The sequence below is a fragment of the Typopeltis vanoorti genome, chromosome 25, assembly GCF_054136105.1.
Source record: "Typopeltis vanoorti isolate ZY-2024b chromosome 25, IOZ_Tvanoo_1.0, whole genome shotgun sequence".
NCBI classification, from domain to species: domain Eukaryota; kingdom Metazoa; phylum Arthropoda; class Arachnida; order Uropygi; family Thelyphonidae; genus Typopeltis; species Typopeltis vanoorti.
The window spans coordinates 16,731,709-16,756,426 of NC_143573.1; the positions used below are offsets into that span (position 1 = coordinate 16,731,709).

The 24,718-nt window shown below is 36.0% G+C and overlaps 1 protein-coding gene across 3 annotated transcripts in view; it reads left to right on the forward strand.

Moving 5' to 3' along the window:
- Window positions 1-24,718, forward strand: part of LOC150092574 (terminal uridylyltransferase 4-like) — a 583,753-nt gene that overhangs the window by 202,087 nt on the left and 356,948 nt on the right. For all 3 annotated transcript variants that reach the window (XM_090414413.1, XM_090414412.1, XM_090414414.1), the window contains exon 8: window positions 15,829-15,942. In XM_090414413.1, the coding sequence (XP_090270539.1) occupies window positions 15,829-15,942 (114 nt within the window). The remainder of the gene's footprint in view (window positions 1-15,828; window positions 15,943-24,718) is intronic.

A 24,718-nucleotide genomic window follows, 5' to 3' on the forward strand; every position in this document is an offset into this window, starting at 1 on the left:
GGCTGAGGCTGCCGTGAATAGCCTTTCAAATTTGAATTTACTACGATGTATTATCGTGACTTTCTTCCACCGTATTCTGTGGCGAGTATCCAGAGTCTGCAAGACCAGAGTGGCTGTACTGGTGAAAACGGATGTAGGCCTTGTGTTCTGAAATTCTGATATTCACAGTCCTGCCTGTTTTGCCAAAGGACCTGGTATACACCAGGTAGGTCTAAGGGAGGTGGTTGGTCTTTAGTAGAGCGGATAAGGGATGCCAATTTTTTATATGGTCTGTAACAAGAGGTCAAGTTAAGTTTTTTTTAGTATTTTGGTAATTTTTTCCGAGGTGCCTCGGATGTAGGGAATGGTGATGAATTTAGAATAATCCTTGTTGTGAAGGGTGGGAGGGGGTTGTGGTTAACTGGTGTCAATATTTTTTGGATTTTTTTTGAGGGGTAGACATTGGCTGAGAAAGTTTTGAGGATGTGGTTTAGTTCCATGGTTACGGCATTGTCATTTGAACATATAAGTTTAGCCCTGTTGTGTAGTGTCTTAACTCCATATTGTTGTGAGAGGGGGGGGGGGTGATTGTTGGACAGATAAGTTTAGCCCTGTTGTGTAGTGTCTTAATAACTCCATATTGTTGTGAGGGGGATGATTGTTGGTGAATGCCGTAATATTTACATAATAATTGCCGAATGTCCGTACAACATTTACACAGGAATTAATAAAATAAACTGAATGATATTTTAATACAGAGTCCTATCAGTACCGATACATATTTTAGATTAATTAAACAGACTTCAAGTAATTATATGAATAATAATTTACAAGTAAGAGACTAACAACAAATGATATTTACAAGTCTTGCTTATAACATGGTGGATTATGTTAAATGTGAATGAAGAATTAAAACACAAAATAATTTTATTCACAATTTAACACCACTAATGGGTCATCAGATTCCTCATGCAGGGCTAGCATATCTTCAAGCTCTTTGTCACAGCATGGTGTATAATGGGACCAGAAACCATGGAGGATGGTTGCTGTTTTAACAATTCAACAAATCTAGTATAGTTTTTGGGCACAGGCAGGATGGTATTGATGGTTTGATCAATTTTTTTGCCAAACCCTCTCCAATTGACTTTCCATAAATTTCATTGAGGGATTGGAGCCATTTTAATAAGTGGAAGAGATAAACCTATATGGACTTTTTCAATTGAAGGCGAGTTAGTCGATCTCATACGGAGGTAGCAGGGTTTTTTCTCCTGGAAACTTGGATTTTTCATTCCATACAGACAAATCAGCCCTTCAGAACACATGCAATTTACAGACAAAAAAAATACTAGTTCTGGTGGTGAGCAGTAGATGATTGGTAGTAGAGGTTCAGTGTAGTGGTGAAGATGGAGAGTTGTATAGTAGGTGTCCTCCTACGATGAGTCTTCGGACTCCTTGGAGGTGTCACGAATAATAATTATAATAAACCTATCTCCAGAAGAAAGGGGCAATGTTGGAGAGCAGGTCAGGAGTATATGTCTTTCACCATCTGGCAGAGTGTTAAAGGTTCCTGTTTGTTTAGTGTCGAAGAGCAGGTGAAGGTTGTGAATATCCATCCAGTTAGCCAGTTATACTCTATTAAGGTAAGCAAATTGGTAGCTCCACATGGAGTTGTGCAATTTGAAATCTCCTGCATAGATAACTGGGTGTGGGTGGGTGGGGGCTTGACATCTGGTTTGGCCATGGCTGAGATGTTTGAAGAGTGGCCGAAGTTTGTAGGCATTATAGATTTTAAGATTGACCACCTTTATTCCAGGTCAGGTTAATGGCTGAGTTGAGTAAAGCAGGCCTAGGCACACGTAAGTGGCCAAATCATAACTAGGATGGAACCTCTGGGTCACTAAGATGAGGCCAGAGTCTATTTGGGGTGGTGCAGGCACATGGATCTCTTGAAGTAACAGGACATCGATGTTCTTATTCTGGGATATTTATTCAATGACTTTGGCTTTAGATCTTGAGAAGCATTCAATGTTCAGGGAGCAAATCCTGAGATCTTCCCTCTTCCCAAGCAGGCTACCCTTGTTGTTCCTGGCAACAGTTGAGTCTGCATGGGACAGTATGTAACTGAGTTTAAAAAAAAAAAAAAAAAGTCCAGGAGGAATGGTACCCTTTGGAAGCCAGTTTGGAGACAACTTCATGTGTACCCCAAGATTATGGGCACACTACTAACAGAGGGAAGCTGTTCCTTCCCTCCGCTTCTTGAGAGTAATGTGTATGTGAGTAAATTTTTATTTTTAAACAGAAATATACTTTCCTGTATAGTAGCAGGATTGTTGAATAATCCTGCTACTATACAGGAAAGTATAGTAGCAGGAAGGAATAAGATGAGAAATCTCTATCCAAGAATGATTTCAAGGCTTCAAAGTGGTCTTCATGCTCTATCCTTTTAAAGATTGTATTCTTTGATCAAGAGTGATTAGTGCTATCTTCTTGTATTGGCTGTTTATGATGTAGATGAAGTCTCTGATTAAGTATGCATTGTCGTGTATTGATCTTCCAGGCATCTGAATTTTCTTTGACTAAATGTTCATGTTTGTTTGTACTTCTATATAATTGCTTGGTATTTGTTCATATTATTCTGTGACTAGTGTTCACTCTATGTTATGTAAAAACAAGATTTATTATCTAAGTAGCTTTGTGTTTTGTGATCCTCATATTTACTCACTGACTGATTCATTCCAAGTAAGATAAATGGCATGAACCATTTATTTTACTTGTTATGATCCAGAATAAGCAAAGCTGGTATGGTGGGAAGTCAATTGAATAAATTCATATGGAATAAGAGTGAAATTAGTCGGAACACTAAATTAGCTGTGTACAAGACAGTGTTCAAACCAGTTTTAACTTATGGATCTGAGAGCTGGGTCAGAAGTAAAACACTTGACCAAAGACTAGAGACCACAGATATGAGAGTCCTGAGAAAGATTATAGGTGTGAACAAATGGCATCCATGGCAATATCATATTAAAAACGAGGATATTAGGAAAGAACTTGACATTGTCAGCATCCAGGAATGTGTTAGCAGAGCTAATCTCAGGTGGTATGGTCACTTAAACAGAATGGGCGAGGAAAGATTAGCAAAACAAGTGTTCTCTGCCAGGTTGGCAGCAAAACGACCTTGAGGAAGAACAAGATATAGGTGGATTGATACTGTACAAAGTGCTTTAGACGATAGAAATATAAGATCTGATAATGTTGGAGTCTTGACAAGTAACAGACTGATTTGGAGGAAAATTGTAGATAGGAAATTAATAATGATGTAATTTTTTCATGTAGTACTATCATATTCTGTACACCCCTTGAGGGTACATGGCAGGAATTTGATGATGATGATCCAGGTAGGGAAAAAAAAATGGCATTTGTTTATCTGTAATGGATAGCAATAGGCGGTTGATTTTTAAGGCATATTTAGAAACATTGTTAACATGTGGAATGGTGTGCTCTCCATGCATTGGGGAGATGTAAAGAGAGAGATAGAATGCTTGTCTTGTTTTATTTTATTTCCCCTCCCCTCATGATTCTAGGATTATATCACTTCAGAGACATGATGTTATTGATTTTGATAGATATTCAGTTGAAGCAAATAATCCTTGGAATTAAAGAACTAGTTAGAGTACTTCTTAGTAAAGTTTTGAGAATAATCATATGTGGAGAAGTTGGTACACTTTATATAAATATATGTATAAAGATTCCTGATTATTATTATTATTTTAGCAACTTCTATGGAGTCAGTAGACTCATTGTGGGAGGCCTCCCCCCCCCTCCAATCAACAACACGTCCATCATAATGAACATGGAAGTTATTTACACTCCCTGCATTCACAGTACACTCTGTCAGTGCATTCCACTCACCAACCAACAACTTTGCATATTAAAAATCTGCTCCTCACATCCTTCTTTACCACATCTTCATACAACTTTCAGGAATGGTCTCTCATTCTTTCCATCTTAGCACCCACTATTTTTATAATTCCTTCTGTATTAATTTGCTAGAATTCCTTAACTAACCTCAAGGTCTCTATCATATCTCCTCTTTTCCTCCTATCCACCAAACTCTGTAATCCACATTCCTCCAAACACTTCATAACCAACACACCAGAGTCCTGATATCACTTTTGTTGTTCATCTTTGGACCCTCTCTAGTGTTTCCACATCACACCATGTGTGGTCAGACCATTGCCTTATTTAGAGGCACCACTACCTCCTTATCCCTATCAGTGTACTTTTCATCATAGCAGCAATACAATGTGCAGTTTTTGCAACATGTGCAGTGTGCCCTTGAAACTTTAATCCACTGTCTACCATCACCCCAAGATCCCAAATATCATTCACTTCCTGAAGTACATCTCCACCAATACAGTACATAATGGTATATTTCTGTACCCCAAAGTATAACACTTTGCATGGTGCTCGTGAGTCAAGTGTGGCCGACGTGTGTAAGAAAAGCTCCAGATTGAGATAAGTTATTCTTGGAATAATTAAGTATATATGAGTATTTGTTTGAGTAAGAGCTGCTGTAAAAGTTGTGCTCCACCAGTATTATTAGTCTGGGGGATTTTTTTTTTTTTTTTGCCTAAACTTAATTACGAATTTGTTATTCGACCTGAGTAGTAACCGGCAGAGGAAACATGGCGGCAGCATTGTCATTCTATGACTTTTAATTAGATTTCAGTCATTTCATTAAGTGTGAGGTGTGCTATATGTATTCTTTCGATTACATAAATGATTTGTGGATGTTTAGGGAGGATGGAAGGAGGGTGTGTGCGAAGTGTGACCTGAACAAGGAATTGATGAATGCTAATATAAAATTGACGAGAGAAAGTGTTAGTAGCGAGAATGTCGTGGGGAAAATGAGTGCATGTTCGAAAGAGAAGGATGGTGTGAAAGAGAGCCGAAAAAATGTTAAAAAATCAGTAAAAAAGAAAATGAGTGATTTGAAAACCGTAACGGATGTTAAAAAGGACGAAAGTGAGGCGAGAGTGGCGGAAAGAAACGAAATTGAGAAAACAAATGAAACTAGAAATGGCGTGATGCAGTAATCGAAAGAATGAATGATAGCGAAAGTTGGATGCATGTTGGAGCGAAAGTATGAAAATACAGACGGATGAATGAGAGTGAAAGTGAGAAGAAGGGGTCATGAGTTAGAAAAATAGAAAGATTGAATGATAGAATGTGACGCGAGATTCGGAAGTTGAAATGGATGCGGAATGAAATTAAGAAAATGAGGGTAAAAACTATTAAAACAAATCATGATGGCATGAAAGATGAGCAAGTGGCGTTGTATGGCGACTCCATTATTAAGGGTGTGCTGGATGACAGGATGCACAAGGTATCTTTTTCAGGCGATAAAATGAGTAGAGTGATTGAGGCATTGGATATGAGGAGCAAGCGAGCAAAGGAGTCGATTGTTTTAATAGGTACGAATGATTTGACAGAGGACAAAGAGCACGTCAGAATGGATGTCAAGAAGCCGCCTAGAAGGATAAAAGAGAATAGTGTGACAGGAAGGGTAGTCCACGTGTTGCCTAGGTATGACTGTGGTGAGATGAGGCGGAGAGCAAGGATTATGAATTATATGCTGGCGGAAATGTGTGTGGAGATGAGAGTACAGTTTGTTAATGTTTAGAATGAGTTTGAAGGACGAAGTGAACTGTGTTTGAGAGTCTGATGCTAGAAGGTAGAGAAGTGAGTAGAGAGAATGAATCAGATTAAGTGGGAAGTGATGTGGAAGAGCAGGAGAGCAAGATAGGGGAGATTAAAGAAGTGGTTATGAATGGGGAAGTGAGTGGTATGAGCATAGAAAATGAGAGAATGGGGGGTGCAAGAGAAACAGGGAAGCTCAGGGTGGACAAGGGTACACAGCGTGAGAAAGGTGGATGCTCCAAGTGGAGGTGAGAGCATGTGTAGACAGGAAAGGAATGGGATGACCTGGGATCAAAAGGAAACAATTGGAATCGAAAAGAGTTCTAAAATGAATAAGCAGAAAGGGAAATGGCCCCAGTCGAGCATGGAGAGATCACATCGAGTGAGTGGTATCAGTGGAACTAGATGTAGTTCCAGAAATGAGCTGTTGTGTTTGTATACAAATGCTAGAAGTATAAGAAACAAGGCAGATGAAATGGTTGCACTAATTGCGGCTGTTCACCCAAAGATTGTCGGAATAAGTGAGACATGGTTGGAAGAGGACGACATCCTGACAGGAATAGAGATGGAAGGGTATGATGTGTTTCGTGAGGATAGAAGGGGTAAAAAGGGAGGGGGTGCTATTAATGATAGAGAAAGAGTTATGTCCATACAAAGTAGAGATGCAAGAGGGAAATAGTGCCAATGGTTTTGAGGCGTATGGTGTGAGATAGAGGTGAATGAAATCAAATACTTGGTTGGATGTTGTTATAGACCAGGTAATGTGGATGGTGGTGATAATGAAATGTATAATCAAATTAGCCAAGCAAATAAGAAAAGGGTGATCATTATGGGTGATTTTAATTATGGCAATATAGACTGGAATGATGAGATAGCAACTGGAAGTAAAGAAAATGAGTTTCTTGAGTTTTTGAGGGATAACTACCTCAGACAGTATGTAACAGAGGGCACACGAGGATTGAGGGTCTTTGATTTGGTCATCTCATCAGAGGATGTAATTATAAATGAGGTGTCAAATCATCCACCAATTGGTGGGAGTGACCATGAGGTGATTACCTGGGTGGTTGCCAGCAATGTGAGGACACCTGTGAGAAAAGGGTATATGTGGAACTACAAGGGGGGGGGGGAGTGATTATGACGAGCTCAGGAGACAGCTTGCAGGTATAGCATGGAATGAGGAGTTAGTTGGAAGAGAGATGAATGCAGCTTGCGGGATTTTCAAAAACTCTCTAGTAGATGCAATGTCTAAATGTATTCTAAGGGTGAGAAAGTTTAATAAGGTAGGTGTGAGATGGATGAATAAAGAAATTAAGCATGCGATACAGAGAAAAGGGGCATTGTGGAGGCAGCATAAGAGAAGTGGAAATAACCAATTCCATGATGTCTACGAAGACCATGCAAGGATAGTGACTTGGTTGGTGAGGGTGGCTAAAGAGAGGAATGAACAGCACTTAGCTAATGAAGCCAAAAAGAATCCTAAGGAGTTCTTTCGTTATGTATCCAGCAAAAGAAAGAATGATTATGGAAGGACATTAATTGGAGAAAATGGTATAGACAACTGTGCGGAATGTGTGGTGGAGATACTTAATGAACAGTTCATTAAGGTCTTTCAATCTTGTGAATGTGACTTCATGGAGAAATTGAGAGCAGTAGATGATGGGGAGGAGAGACTGACTGTAAGTGAGCAAGAGGTGTATGGGGAGTTGAGCAAACTAGATGTTAATAAGGCTGTGGGGCTTGATAATATATCACCCAGTGTTCTGAAGCAATGTGCCAGGGAGTTGACGCCTGCCTGACATATTTTTTTTAATACGAGTCTTGCACTCGGTCAAGTTCCTAAGGAGGGCAAGATAGTGCCACTTCATAAATGCGGTGATCAAACTCAAGCATCAAACTATAGGCCTATCTGTGTGTCAGGTGTTGTGGTTAAGTTGTTGGAGAAGCTTGTGAGAACTAGGATCCAGAGTTGGGTTGATGACAATGGTATTATCTTTGATGGACAGCATGGATTTGCTAAATTTTACTAAAACTTGTCATGTTTTAGTAATCTATTTACTTATTATAATAAAGTGACTGCTTCCTTGGACAGAAGAGAAGGATACACAGTAATATGCTTGGATTTCGCAAAGGCTTTTGATAGAGTGCCGCATGATAAGTTGACGGTCAAACTAGAGCAGATGGGGTTGGATATAATATTAGTACATTGGATTGGAGACTGGCTATCTGATAGGTATCAACAAGTTGTGTATGGGGGAAGCGATATCCATGAAAAGGAAAGTCACTAGTGGAGTGCCTCAGGGGATCTGTTTTAGGGCCATTACTGCTTGACTTGTGTATTAATGATATTGGTGAAGATTTGGATGGAGATATTAAGTTGCTTGTGGATTATGCAAAGTTGGGATGAACCATGAAGAGTAGTGAAGATGTGGCCTTACAAGAAGACTTGAATAAATTGAGTGATTGGGCACGGAAACGGGCATGTGAGTTCAATGTTGTAAAATGTAAGGTTTTAAAATTTGGAAAACAAAGATGGGATGCAAAATTTATGCTTGGTGAGTATATATTGTTGGAGGTGGAGGATATAAGAGAACTAGGGGTGATAGTGGATAAGGATCTGAAATTTAGGGGACACATAGCCAAAAATTGTGAAGACAACACAAAAGCTTCTGGGAATGATGCATAGGATGTGTAGAAGTAGGGAGATTCTTGTTCCGTTGTATAAGGCTTTGATTAGGCCACACATGGATTGTTATGCCCAGATTTGATCACCTGGTTTTCAGAAGAATGAAGAGATGTTGGAAAGGGTCCAAAGGCGACTGATTAAGATAGTTTCTGACCTCTGGAATGTCGAGTATTAGGAGAGATTGAGAAGATGTAATTTGCTGAGTCTGGTGGACAGGAGGAAGAGGGGAGATATGATAGAGACCTACAAGTTGGTAAGGGGTTGTTATAGGATCAATGCTGGAGAGGTTCTACAGAAAATAGTGGGAGATTAGGGGAGAACCAGAGGTCATCCCTGGAAACTGTATAAAGAGGGTGTGAGTAGGGGAGTGAGAGGCAGGTTTTTTTTGTGCAGAGTTGTAACTGATTGGAATGCCTTGCCTGAGAGAGTGGTGTCTGCAAGGAGTTTGATTGTGTTTAAGGCACGGTATGATGAGCTGTGTGTGTGGGTGTGTGTGTGTGTGTGAGATAAATGGACCTCCCAGATGAGTCTTTGACTTCATGAGATCTTAGGGTAATAATAATAAAAAATAATAATAATAATAACCCTCTCATCTGTCAAAGTCTATTCATATTTTGCTGTAGATGATTAACATCAGCAGTACTCTTTATAATTTTACCTTACTTTGCATCATTAGCAAATATTTGAAAATCCCCACTGCATCCACATGAAATATCATTAACAAATAAGTTAAACGGTAGGGAACCAAGATCACAACCCCTGAGGCACTCTACTGGTCATCTTCCTTTTCTAAAATACTGCTTCATCATGCATAACTTGCTGGTATATTTCAGAAAGACACTCTTCAATCCAACTAACCAATCTGTTATCTAATCCCATCTTCTTCACCTTATATGCCAATCTGTCATGTTGTAATCTTGAATGTTTTTGCATAGCGCTCAAGAAAATCACTGTATATAAATCTCTTATTCAACACATTTGTCCCATTATAAAATTAAACAGATTACTAAAACATGACCTACTCTCTAAAAATCCATGCTGATTGCCATAGAGAATCTTATGCTCATTGACTTATATTTTAGGTGCACCACCCCATGCATGAGAGCAGTATTCTAATATTTGTTGGATTTGGGATTTGTACAGAGTAAGTAACTGTTCAGCAGGGAAGGTACCATCTTGACTGGAAAAGGATGCCAAGTTTTTGGGAAGCTGTTGATGCTATAGAAGTGATGTGCCAGGTAAGGTTTGAAGTGAGTCAGTCCGAGAAGTTAAATTTAGTCTTGACTGTTGATCTCAGGTCTTCTTTGCTTATCAAAAGTAAGCAGTAAAGATCTGAGGACCTTTTTTTAATGGGAAAACAAAGAAAACTGCATTTTGGAAGCATTGAAGTTGACTATGTTATTATCACTCCATTCATGAGTATTGTGAAGACCACTATTCATATGAAATAAAGCATTTAACTTAAATTTATCAAGTTACTCATAGTTTCTTAAATCAACTTATTAGGCATTATTCAGGTGCTCACCGTATTGGCAACTATAGTTAGGCTAAGTGTTCTGTGTTTTCTGTGACTTAATGTCTTGATTTACAGATTAGAAGTGTATACATACTTGAAACACATACACTATGATTTCTTGCCAAACCACCTCATGAGGGGGATGGGGAGGATATTGTTTTTGTTAACAGGAGCATTGCATTGACATTTGCAATTCTCTTGAAGACATTCTTGGGCAAGTTAAATGAAGCCCCCCTTTGTCTTAATTATTCTAAACTTGAGCCATACATGAAACACATACACATGCACCATACTAGAAACACATACACTATGATTTCTTGCCAAACCACCACATGGGGTGGATGTTGTTTTTCTTAACAGAAGCATTGCATCGACATTCACAATTCTTTTGAAAACATTATTCTTGGATGAGAATAATGAGAATAAATGAACCCTCTGTCTTAATCATGCTAAACTCGAGCCAATTCTTGATAAGAAGATTATCTGTTGACCTTGTAAATCATGACCAGTGGCATATTCTTATTTCAGGGAGTGTGTTGACTAGTTAAGTTTTGATTGATGAATCATTCTCTCCTGTAATGACATTTAAGTTTTGTAGTATCTCTCAGGTTTTCTGCTGATGATTCACTACTTCATTACACCTTGTCCTTTCTAGTCATTAAGCCTAATTCTGGACTAGGTCCTCCTTTCCATCTCTCTTTCTTCAACTCTCTGAAAAGAAAAGGAAAGGGTAGGAAGTCTTCCTTCTCTCTCCCCCCCTACTCTTCTCTGCTCTCATATGAATACTTATATTATTTTAACTTCTATATATGCACACGATCATGATTTATATACTACGGCAATTTTGTTTTTCATTTTCATGTGTGGGACTACAATTGTAGATGATTTTCATTTACTGTAAATGTTGTGAAGCATGGAATTCGTCAATCTTCAGACATATTATCCTTAATGTTTTTAAGAGGTTAGTTGTTACAAAATTTGCCTAGCTTGAAACTGAAATGTTAGATGCTATTTACAGAATACTATAATTAGTACCTCACCATAAGTTGATGTTATTAATAATTTCTGGTAACAATTTTCCTCCAAATTAATGTCCATTATTTGATATTGGCAGATTTTATAATTCAGTCTTCTGAGGCATGTCTAACTGCACCAATCCACCTGTTCTTGAAAAAAGACCTAGGGAGTCTTTTTTCTTGTCATCACATGCCTATTCCTCATCCATTCTATAAAGATGACCATATAATGCTATACCCTACATATATGCACTGAGGTAGCTTTGCATTAGGAACACCCACCTAATAACATGTTGGTTGCCCCCCCCCCCAAAAAAAATCCAAAAAATATTAAAAACCTACAAAGCACAGACCCCCTCCACAACAAGGATTACTCTAAATCCATCATCATTCCCTACATCCGAGGCACCTCAGAAAAAATTACCAAAATCTTAAAAAAACATCACCTGACCTCCTGTTATAGGCCTTACAAAAAATTGGCATCCCTTATCCGCTCCACCAAAGACCAACCACTTCCCCTAGACCTACCTGGTGTATACCAGGTCCCTTGCAGTTGTAAACTGTCTTACTTTGCCCAAACAGGCAGAACAGCTAATATCAGAATTTCTGAACACAAGGACTACATCCACTTTCACAAGTACAGCCATTCTGGTCTTGCAGACCATGCTCTGGATACACGTCACAAAATACGGTGGAAGAAAGCTACAGTAATACACCGTAGCAAATACAAATTCGAAAGACTATTTATGGAATCAGCCTCAGCCCTAAGAAACTCTCCAAACCTCAACAAATTTGGTTGTATGCGACTGCCCAAAATTTGGAAGGCTTACATCAGCAGAGCTTCAGCCCAACGGCCAAGAACATCTACTTAGCCCGCTAGAGTGCACCATCAGGACTTTTAGGAGAACAATAGCTTCATCTCTTCATTCTCAGTTACTGTGTTGTATTGCCTACGTGCACGTGCCTGTTTTTGTAAGTTCCTTTTGAAAATGGCAACATGACGTTGCCGAAATATCGGAAATATTTATTTATTAAAGTGTAATTTAAGTTATATTTATATCTACGTTGTTCAATTCCTTAAGTGATTTAGTAATGCATAACCAACGTATAAGCCTGTCTGCGAGAATAAATAGGTATAGCATTAAATATAATGATATAGTGAATAATTTGAGGAGGAATATCAGTTGTTTACTGATGCTAAACTCTGGAGGGTGATAAATATTAATGAAAATGAACTAGACATCCTGCAGAATGATTTAAATAGATTGGTCTCTAGCAAAGGATTATCACTTTGTTGTTATGGTTAATGTTTTTCACTTTATTAAGTTGAAAAGTGTAAAATTACATGCTTTGAGATGACATGATGCTGTGGATTATATGGATATAACTGGACTGCAGTAGATTGAAATGTCTAGGGATTTGGAAATTATAGTGGACATAGAATCAAGTTCAGACATCATTTTGCAAAAGTGTGCAAAATAACTGTGAGGTGTACATGGATATTGGTGAACATGCTGAAGTAGAGAAATAATGCATGGCACAGAGGAATAAAAGCAGGTCACGAAGACAGTGTCAGATCTGTGGAATGATCCCTGTGAGAATAGGTTGAAGGTGTACGGGTTGCAAAGTTTTGTTGATAGGCAAAAAAAGAGGGACTGATAAAAATATAAGCTGCTAAATGAGTTTTATAAGATTAATACAGAAGAAAATTTTTCCATACATAGTAGTATGGTGAGAGAACAAGGGGATCATCCACTAACCACGCTCTTGCACAGATAGAAGTTGTGTGAGAGCATTGTTGGTAAGGGTGTGTGAACTGGATATTTTGCTTTGAGAGAGGTTGTGAATGCTTTGTCACCATTGGATCTTGAGAGGTATGATAAGTATTTTGTGAATATGGTTGAAGTGGCCTCTTGCAATGAGTCTGTACTGCTCAAACTGCACGAAGATGTGTATATAATAATAATAATAAACTTTTACATTGCACTATCCTGCTTATTAGAGGTCTGAAGAAACTTGAAAAATGTGCCATGTTTTGGTCTGTAGAGCAGGGCGCTTGGATAATCTGATCCATCGCTCATTCATGCTATTAATGCAATAGACTTACTTTTCATTTATCATTAAAAAATAAAATAATAAAATCATCTTCTATTGCATCAGTCTGATGACTGGTAGCTCAGCAGCATTTCCTTCCATTCTTCTCTTCTGTTTTGCTTTCCTCTTTATTTCGTAGTATGTTTTTAGTCCAGTGCTTTGTTTTATTTGATCAAAGTATCTTTTCCTTGCTCTTCCGCTTTCTCTTTTTCCCTTGATTTTGCCTTCTATTATTCTTCTTGTCAGACTTTCATGTCTCATGACTTTCATTTATCATTTAAAAAAAAAAAATCATTGTAATGATTATATCAAAACAGAGGATGAATTGATCAGAGAATTTGAAATTATGAGGGAATAGCTCTTTGATTAGGACAGAATATCATCAAGCAATAGTAAGCATTCCATTTTCATAATTATTATTAAAGAAGGTTTATTATTGTAATTAAAATAAAAAGCTAAAAGGCTAGTTTTCTGGCAATTGAATAGATATTAAATGGATAAATTTTTTGACATTGAAACTCATAGATCGTAGTTATCGATCTTGAGTTTCACTTACTGGCTATATAACAATATAGGATTCTTATCCATTTAATAAGGCTTATTATTGTTATTTTGCTTCTGTTTTGTTTTATTTTTTTATATAAAAGAACTTATCTTATATGACGTGTGCACTATGAAATTGAAAAGTTTATGTTGAGCATTTATCAACAAATAACATAAACATTACTAATCACTAGTGCTTTTGTTGAAAAAATAGGTGCTAGTACTCATTCTTTCCTAGGAAAATAAATTAAAAAGAGTTGAAAAGAAAACTAAAAACTGTTCACTGATATTGTTATTTCGTAGTGTGATAATGTTTTTTAAATAAGAATAGAAAATAAGTATAGCACAGTTTATTAAACATGAATTTATTGTACAGGTATATAAAAAAATAAGTAAAATGAAATGATAATTGAAAATAAGGGGATAAACATCCTTTGTTGTTTTATAGCCAGTAAGCGAAACTAAAGATCGATAACTACGATCTATAAGTTTCATGCCGAAAAACTATCGGTGAAGGCAATTCGAAGTAAAGGTGGAGCAAGCTCCCTCACTATTCTTGATATTTTCTCATAATGTAAAACACAGCTCCTAGGAGATGTAATACTGTCATTACATTATGAGGAGAGATGACTACCCAGACCGGTTTCAACCTTTCTTTTTTTGAGGTCTCATCAGTGAGTAGGCCTGGAAGATATCAAAGCTTAGTGGAAAGAACTTACATACCTTCACTATATGAATGCCATAAAGGTGTAATTATATTTTAGTTAAGATAAAAAGCCAAATGGCTAGTTTTCTGGCACCTTAAGCTGTGTTTTACATTATGAGAAAATATCAAGAATAGTGAGGGAGCTTGCTCCACCTTTATTTCGAATTGCCTTCACCGATAGTTTTTCGGCATGAAACTTATAGATCGTAGTTATCGATCTTTAGTTTCGCTTACTGTCTATAAAACAACAAAGGATGTTTATCTCCTTATTTTCTATATTAAGGTGCCAGAAAACTAGCCATTTGGCTTTTTATCTTAACTGAAATGATAATTTTTTTAATAAAAAAAAAATCAAAAGTTGTATTGAGTTCTCATCCTGCACAATATACCAACTTCTTTCATTACTGTTTGTGTTTATTGCTGAATGACATTTCCTAATCAGCCACAAATCAGCATATTTTGCTGGATGAAAGCATGGCAGCAGCTGTGGATCTACAATTTTAAGAAATGGTATCAAAGAAATTGTTTTGTCATCAATGATGGATGGACAGGATGGGCTAATGAATTAGATTCATTTGTGAAAATCCTTCTTTACACTCATCTATTGAAATTGGTATTGTGTTCAGAACATTCATCAAATGCTTCAGTTTTTCTGAAACTGTCTGTTCAGTTAGGTATTTTCCAAATGTACAAATCATTTAACTCAAGCCTAATTGAAAATCTTCTAACCCTCACCCTGTATAGTGACCCCCCCCCCCCCCAAACCACCACAGACACCATACGGTGTAATTGCACACCAAACAAAAACGTTCTAGCACTGAATGCAGTACATTGTGCTAATGATTTATTTCAGAATAGTATATAAGCAAAATTTATTCATTCATATGTCACTGTGTGCAGAAACCAAGCAGTTTATGTAATGCCAATTTTCAGTAGCATATATTTTTTATGACTTAATGTAACATTATTTTTGAGATTTTATATAATATTAAGATGTTTCAAAAATACTAATTTTTAGAAATAAAGTCTGATAAGAAATTAGAAATTGACATGCCATATTATATTTAATAATTTGTAAAAATGTATCTGCCTGATGTGGAAGTGACATGACATGTAGCGAGTTCCCACCTGATGTGCAATTCACATGAGATACAGCCTGGCATAAATATATTAATATATATATTAACAATTCTAACAATTCTAGTCAGTTAAAATTTATGTCAAACATCTTAACAATACATGTAGTGAAAACTACAATTTTTATTCAATAACTTAACATATTTGAATGCTAGATAAATGTGTTAAAAAAAAAGTGCATACTAAAAATTTCTAAATGTACAGCATCTGTATGTCGTACTTGGCTTAATAAAGGAGTCTCATCACACTACATGTTTTCATGTAGTGTGATGAGACTGAATGTTTTCATTTATTTCATTGTACATATATTTGAGTTGATTTACATTATTAGAAATCAGTTATGCATTTAATGTTATATGATCAACTTAGAATTAAGATTTATCATTTATTTAGAATTTTAAAATTTAGTGATAAAGATCAAATAATATGTGGCATTATTTTTTTTTTTTTTCAGCTCTGTGAAATAGATCAACGGAAAATAGGTACATTGCCATCATTTTGTTATCCAATTATGTTAATATATTTCCTTCAACACCAGCACCCACCAGTGGTTCCTGTTATTCATGAGGTAAAATTTGTAGTATTATCAATATTAATTATTGTTTTTTGTATTATTTACCCCAAGAGCCTGGGGAATCAGAAATGATAGTAAATGTGAAGATGAAATTAAAGGAAGAATAGTCATGAACAAAAAAAACTATGTTAAACCTGACAAAAATTATGAAATATAGAGGTGTGAGTAAGGCCACGGAAGTTAGAATTGTCAAAGCAGTGGTATTTCCATTGGTGATGTATGAATGTGAAAGCTGGACATTAAGACGAAAGACAGAAAGTGAATTGATTCATTTGAATTGTGGGCTTGGAGGAGACTGCTAAGAATCCCATGGAATGTAAGAATGACCAATAAGAAGATTGAGAGAAGGCATTTATATATAATGTGTATATATATATATATATATATATATAATAATAAAAAGGCATTTGTGAAGTCTGGATGATAATGAGTATCTCAAATGTAATTCAAATTGATTTCAAGTTATATATTTTCATATCGATCTTTTTGCTTTACATAAATTGTGTGCTTTCTGTAACCAATGATTGCATTATAAACAACTGTTATACGTATTTTCTGGAACTGAAAATTTCAAAGAGGATCTTATGACAAATGTGTTTAGTTAGCTGCTGTGTTTGGTGCTATGATAAATCTGTTTTCTTGCATGCGCACAGCATAGTCTGTGGAAGGAGAATTTTACCCTAATGGGTAAAATTTCTGTTGTCATTTCTGTTGTCTGTAATTACACTAATTATTGTTAATTATAGTATATACACTGTATTTGTCTTTGTGCTGTAGTGATAAACAAAGCTACTTGTTTTTCTTTCTTCTGCAGTATAGCATCTGGTAAGGTTGGAATGGTTTTCAGAGTATAGGAAATTTTTATTCCGGGCTCTGGAAACAATAGACGAGTAACAAATTATCTTTTCGTGAATAAAAATGAATACGTCTATGTATTATTCTTTCATTATATCAACTATTTTATCTCTGCTTCGGTCACCTTGTTAGCATCAGCATCATTAAGGTTAATCTTCCATACTCATTCATCTTCTTATTTCGCACATAACGAAAAAAACTTTGGAATTTCCCTTCGTCTACTCGGTTAACTTCTCATAATATGAATTTGCCTTCTTTACCATGCTGATCACCTTTCTTGCCTGTTTCTTGTACTATTCATGAGGTAACTGTTCACCTTTCTCCTTCATACATAATGTGGAGTATACCCTCCATATAATCTTTTTTTTGCAGCTCTTGCTTAATGATATTACTCATCCATCTAACTCCTACCCGATTTACCCTCCTGACCTTGGGTATACAGTGTGATATTGCTTCCTTCTGATACTCCTCAACTATCCTCCATGAATGCAACATCCTTCTGTTGCAGATTATTATGCCTTGTTACTGCTTCATGTTGCCTTCTAAGTGTATCATAGTCACCTGCCTTGTAGTTTCACATATTCTCCTTCTTAACCGGAATTTCTATATGTTTTGCTACCTCCTAAGTCAAGACTACATATTCACTTTCCTCAGTGGAGGCAATGTAACCAGGTACCTTAGTTATGGACAGGTCTTCTGATCCAATAACTAGGTCCAACACTGTTGTCCTCTGAGTCCCTTCCATCACATTCTGCTTCAAGTAATTATATCTAAGTAAGTGCATAAATTCCATTTCCTTCCTGCCATGTGTTCTTTCCTACTTCCAATCTGTGTCTCCGAGGTTGAAGTCCCCTATAATAATAATTGCTTGACTTGCACTCGTACTAATCTGCTGATGCATGTCTTCCACATCAGTCCTGGCACCCTCCCGACCTGTATCAACAACCAATTTTATATTTTGCCCTGTTGAATGCTACTCTGTGTTGGCTGCAATTTATCTGCTATCATCAGCAGTACTCCACCCCTTGTCCTGTCTACTCCATTCTCCCTGAAAATACTAAATCCATCACATGCTATCTCTATAGCTATGTCATGTGCTGTTAGTAAGTCTCATATATGCCTGTAATGTTTGGCAAGGTTGCACTAACTTGTTCTAAAAATGTTCTAAAACAAAGATGTATAAGCATATACACATGTATACGAGGGTGGTCAGAAAAGTTCTCAGCTTCCACCATAGATGGCAATACTTTAGGCAAGTTTTTTTTTTCCTAGGTTTGTACATCTGTCATAAGCATCCATGTGAAATTGCAAGTCATTCTATCAACTAGTTTGTTTTATACAGCTGTCTGAAGCAAAAGTTTTGTCTGTATCCCTTGAAATGGATAAAATTGAGTATCATGCGGTTATAAAATTCTTTGTAAAAGAAGGTTTAACACCAAAGGAAATTCATTCAAAGTTTCATTAAAGTTTATGGGCACTCTTCAACTTCATTTTTGACAATTAAGAAATGGACTGCCGAGTTTAAATGCGACCGTACCAGCCTTGAAGAAGAGCCACATTAAGGACGTCCAAAAAGTGTAACAACGCCAGAAATCATTGATCAAGTGCACGATATAGTATTGGATGACCGGCAAGTCAAAGTGTGTGAAATTGCTGAGATTATAGGCATTTCAAAAGGACTTAATAACTTAACATGTATTAAACCAACAGTAATAATTTTAATGAATTAAAGGTACAAATATTCACACTAAAAGTAACAGTACATCATCAGTACAGAACAGACAGTTAAAGGAATGGAATACAAAGTACAGAACAGTCGATAGATTGCCAATTAAATTGTTGCTGCATGCCAGAAGATTGATGGTTGCATAAGATGAATATCTCCCAAACTTTTGCGAGAGAGAGACAGTCATCTCAATTCATATTCAGCCGATGTAAAAGGGCTTCGCAACTTTCTTTAAAAAGGCGTTCATATTTAAACCTGCATCTATGGAGGAAACGAGCTTTATCTCACTGGATAATATGTTTAGTGTCAATGCTATGTTGTGCTAGACCAGACTTATGAGGTTTCGTGTATTCGATATAATACTGATGTTCCTTCATTCTATTTTCCACAGAACGTCCAGTTTGTCCAAAGTATGATAAATTACATTCACATGGTATCTGGTAAACACCATCTAATGATAGAGGTGACAGTTTGTCTTTTGTAGATGGCAATAAGTGAGAAATTTTGTTGATAGGGAAAATATGTGGTAATAAGTTGATACTTCTTAAAAATTCTGCCAATAGGTTCTGAAATACCTGAAATATAAGGGATTGGAATCCTGAGGTGTTGGAACATAGGAGTCAATTATCTGCTGGATTTGATTAGGATTGTAACCCTTAGATTCTGTTAACCTTATGTAATCTTATATTCTATTCTATTAAGGAGGATATCCAAGAATGGTAAACTACCAGATTTTTATTTTTCCATGGTGAACTGAATGTGTGGGTGAAGGCTATTTATCTGTTGTAGAAATGTGGTCAGTTCCTCTTCAGCATGTGGCCAAATAGCAAAGACATTATCGACATAACGAAACCAAAGAGAAGGTTGGGGGTGAATGGATTAAAGTAAGGTGTCTTCCAGATTTTTCAAAAAATAGTTTGTCAAAGGTGGATACAGAGGGCTACCCATGGCAGTACCTTCAACTTGTTTGTAGATCTTGTTTCTTCAGCTGAAATATCCTGAATGTATAACAAATTCAAAAATCTTTGCAATATCTGGAGGGTAATCATCATATAGTAAGTTGACAGTGTCAGCTAATGGAATATTGGTAAAAAGGGAAACAATATCAAAACTGACTAACAAGTCAGACTCTTTGATTTGATCATCCTTGATGATTACCCTCCTTTGATGATATTGCAAAGATTTTTGAATTTGTTATAATTCAGGATATTTCAGCTACAGAAACAAGATCTACAAACAAGTTGAAGGTGCTGCCATGGGTAGCCCTCTGTCTCCACCTTTGGCAAACTATTTTTTGAAACATTTAGAGGACATCTTGTTTTCATCCATTCATCCCCAACCCTCTCTTTGGTTTCATTATGTCGATGATGTCTTTGCTATTTGGCCACATGCTGAAGAGGAACTAACCACATTTCTACAACAGATAAATAGCCTTCACCCATGCATTCAGTTCACCATGGAAAAAGAAAAGTCTGGTAGTTTACCATTCTTGGATATCCTCCTTACATGCACATCCTCTAGTACTTTGTTAACAAGTGTCTATCGAAAACCCACCTTTACTGGCGGGTACATTCATCAAAAGTCTGCTCATCACACCTCTCAAAAATCGGCATCATCAAATCTTTAATTAATAGAGCACATAAAGTGTGCTCCTTCCCATTAAGCTTACGACAAGACCTTTTCACCATAAAAAAAAGTTAATAGAATCTAATGGTTACAATCCTAATCATATCCAGCAGATAATTGACTCCTATGTTCCAACACCTCAGGATTCTTCAACAGACTGCATGGTCCCAATCCCTTATATTTCAGGTATCTCAGAACCTATTGGCAGAATTTTGAAGAAGTATCATCTTATTCCCACATATTTTCCTATCAACAAAATTTCTCACTTGTTGCCATATACAAACGACAAACTGTCACCTCTATCATTAGCTGGTGTTTACCAGATACCATGTGAATGTAATTTATCATACTTTGGACAAACCTTGAGAGGTACCTATGCCATAATTAAAATTATTAACTTAACACGTATTAAACCAACAGTAATAACTTTAATGAATTAAAGGTTCAGATATTTCTTACTGAAAGTAACAGTGCATCATCAATGTAGAACAAGCAGTTAAAGGAATGGAATACAAAGTACAGAACAGTCGATGGATTACCAATTAAATTGTTGCTGCATGCCAGAAGATTAATATTAATAAAATATTATTTTATTAATATTAGTTGTGGGTGCTATGACAGCGAATGAGTTCAAGGCAAAGCATGATAGATACTGTGTGAATGTCGAATAGTTGTGATGGACATGATATTTAGGGCCTCCCTCGATAAGTCTAAGGACTCCTTGGAGTCTAATAATAATAATAAACTGGCCATTCTGTGGAAAAAAGAATGAAGGAACATCAGTATTATATCGAATACATGAAACCTCATAAGTCTGGTCTAGCACAACGTAGCATTGACACTAAACATAATATCCAGTGGGATAAAGCTCGTTTCCTCCACAGATGCAGGTTTAAATATGAACGCCTTTTTAAAGAAAGTTGTGAAGCCCTTTTCCATCGGCTGAATATGAATTGAAATGACTGTCTCTCTCTCCCAAAAGTTTGGGAGATTCTCATCTTATGCAACCATCAATGAAATAGTTTTTAAGAATTTTTTTAATAATATTTTATTAATCTTAATCTTCTGCATGCAGCAACAATTTAATTGGTAATCCAGCGACTTCTGTACTTTGTATTCCATTCCTTTAACTGTTTGTTCTACACTGATGATGTACTGTTACTTTCAGTATGAAATATTTGTACCTTTAATTCATTCAAGTTATTACTGTTGGTTTAATACGTGTTAAGTTAATAATTTTAATTATGCCACAGGTACCTCTAAAGATTTTAAAACAACATGTAGGATATATTTTGCATGAAGAATTGCAAATCAAAAAGTTTTTCGCAAGATGGGTGCCATTCTTCCTCATAGCAGATCAAAAACCCACTTGAATAAAAGCTCTGAACAGTGCTTGGAGCATTTTAACAAGAATAAAACTGATTTTGTGCATCGATTTATTACCATGGATGAGACTAGGATTCACCATTACACACCAGAATCCAAACAACAGTCAAAACAGTGGACAGAAGCCAAGTGTTAAGTGCCAAAGAAGACAAAATCGGTTCCATCAGCAGGAAAGGTCATGGCATCGGTGTTTTGGAATGCTAAAGTCGTTTTGTTTATTAATTATCTTGAAAAGGGTAAAACAATAACCGGGGAATATTATTCCAATTTTTTAACCAGACTAGATGAAAAAATTCATGGGAAAAGACCCAGTTTGCAGAAGAAAAAAATCACCTTTCATGAGGACAATGCACTGCCCACAAAGGTGTTTTGACAATGGGAAAATTAAGGCATCTGCACTGTGAATTGTTGGAACATCCACCCTATTCCCCAGATTTGGCTCCCTTTGACTTCTATCTCTTCTCAAAACTAAACCTCTTTCTCGCTGATCAACGTTTTTCTTCAAATCAAGAGGTGACTGCAGAAGTAGAGTGGTATTTTGCAGATCTTACTGAGAACCACTACAGGGACCAGATAATGGCACTGGAGCTTCGCTGGAATAAATGTATTAGTCTTAAGGGAGATTATATTGAAAAATAAAAATAAATTTGAATTTATGTAAGTTTTTTTCATTGTTAGGCCAGGAACTTTTCAGACCACCCTTCTAGCTTGAAATCAGTTAATTGCTAATTTTAAAAATAAAATTCAGCTGAAAAGTTGCAAATAATATATTATTTAAACTTCATTTAAAGGTGCCCACTTGATGGGAAATGATATATATATACATTAAAGGGAATTAATTGCTGCTGTCAGTGATGTGGACACTGCCCATCATAAATGTATTAAATAAATTTATAGTTATTTCCCTAGATCACACTTTATATAGTAAATTCCCGAACTTTAGTATATAGAGAATATATAGAATATATAGTAAATTCCCGAACTTTAGTATATAGAGAATATATAGAATATATAGTAAATTCCAGAAATGATTAGATATTCACTTTATGACAAATAGTTATGAAGTCATAGTAATTTAACAAAGATCTGTATATAAATATCTGTATTTAGATCTGGAAAAAGCATATGACAAGGTGTCAACAGAGAAGCTATTCAAAACTCTACAGTTGTTATGGTGTCAGTTGGGCAATACTTAGTCTTTATTTGAGTTGTAAGTCAGAAGTTAGAATTGAAGGAAGTACAGGAAGATGGTTTAATGTTAAATCTGGTGTCAGACAATGATGTGCATTATCTCCTCTGTTATTCATTATCTATATGGATCACATTATGAAGGAAAGTGGTATTAAACATGATATCAGAATTGGAGATGTTAATGTCAGCTCTTTGCTTTATACAGATGATGTTATACTTTTAAATAAATCCACTACAAGTGTGCAAGATTCCCTGACTAAATTGAATAACTCTTGTAATAGATATGGTGAAGGTCAGCAATAACAAGTGAAAGACAATGAAAATAGGCTGAACCATTGAAAATATCAACTGCATTGTGAACGGGGAATCTGTGGAACAAGTAAAACATTTCAGCTACTTTAGCCATGATTTTTAGTGAAGATGGTAAATTAAAGATGGAAATAGACAACAGAATCAACAAAGCTGGTATGGTAGGAAGTCAACTGAATAAATTTATATGGAATAAGAGAGAAATTAGTCAAAATTCTAAATTAGCTATATACAAGACAGTGTTCAAACCAAATTTAACTTATGGATCTGAGAGCTGGGTCAGAAGTAAAACACTTGACTAAAGACTAGAGACCACAGATATGAGAGTCCTGAGAAAGATTAGGGGCATGAACAGGTGGCATCAATGACAGTATTATATTAAAAATGAGGATATTAGGAAATAACTTGCCATTGTCAGCATCCAGGAATGTGTTAGCAGAGCTAATCTCGAGTGGTATGGTCACCGCCTGAGCAAAGATTAGCAAAACGAGTATTCTCTGCCAGGTTGGTAGGAAAAAGACCCAGAGGAAGACCAAGATATAGGTGATTGATACAGTAAAAAGTGCTTAAAGAAGATAGAAATATAAGATCTGAAAATGTTGGAGCCTTGACAGGTAACAGATTGATTTGGAGAAAAATTGTAGATAGGAAGTTAGTAATGATGTAAAATTTTCATGTAGTACACCCCTTGAGGGTAAATGTTAGGAATTTGATGATGATGATGATGATGACTGCCTCACATTACCAAAAATCTAGGAGACCCTCTTCAGATCTTAATAAGATCCTATTACTACTCCTAGAGCAGGTGCTAGTTATGATTGTAAGATTCCACCTTATTACACTCAGTTTGTGTTCACCTTCCTGCTAGTATGTCTGTGTGCACGTGCTTAGTGTATTTCCTTGTGCCCATAAAGATGCCCTACTGATCAGTGCAAAATATTTACCTAATAATTTAATAGTTGATAAAATTTAGTTGACTAATTATTATTCCTAGACATGAGTGACATTTGCTAAACATGAGCATGAACTTCAATACCAGATTTCTGTATGTATGTATGTATGTTAATGTTTAATAAGTTCAATTATAACTTGGTAAGATATTTTAGCAATAATACATCCATACATATCTTTTTAATAAGTTGTTAGCTGTTGCAACATTTTATTTGAACTGGTATAGAATATTTTACTCTCTAATTTTGAAGATTAAAATATTGTTTGTGTAATTTAACCCCTTTAGAAAATTCAGGTTAAATATGATAATCTGTTAATCAATAAGATCAAGTTCCCCAAGCTAGAAAGAAGAAATTAAATGTTGATTAATTATAAATATAATTTCTGGAAAATTTCCATGCGACTCCTGTAAACTTGATATTGATACCTATGGCTATTTTGCCTCTTTTCATGAAGAGTACCTCTTGTATTACATCATTGGCTTTTTTACTCCAGTTAAATTAAAACATTGATGATATGTATTTTAAACACATAGCTTAAAGGAACACAGAATCGTTCTCAATTCATAATCGTTTCCATAATAATCACCATTCCCATCATTAACACAGATACGTAACATTGTCGTTCATACACACAGATCGATTCACATGATTTCTTCCATCAGAATTCATTTCCCTGACTCTCTCTGTTAGGTCTTATATTAATTAATAATTTTTCAAGACTCCT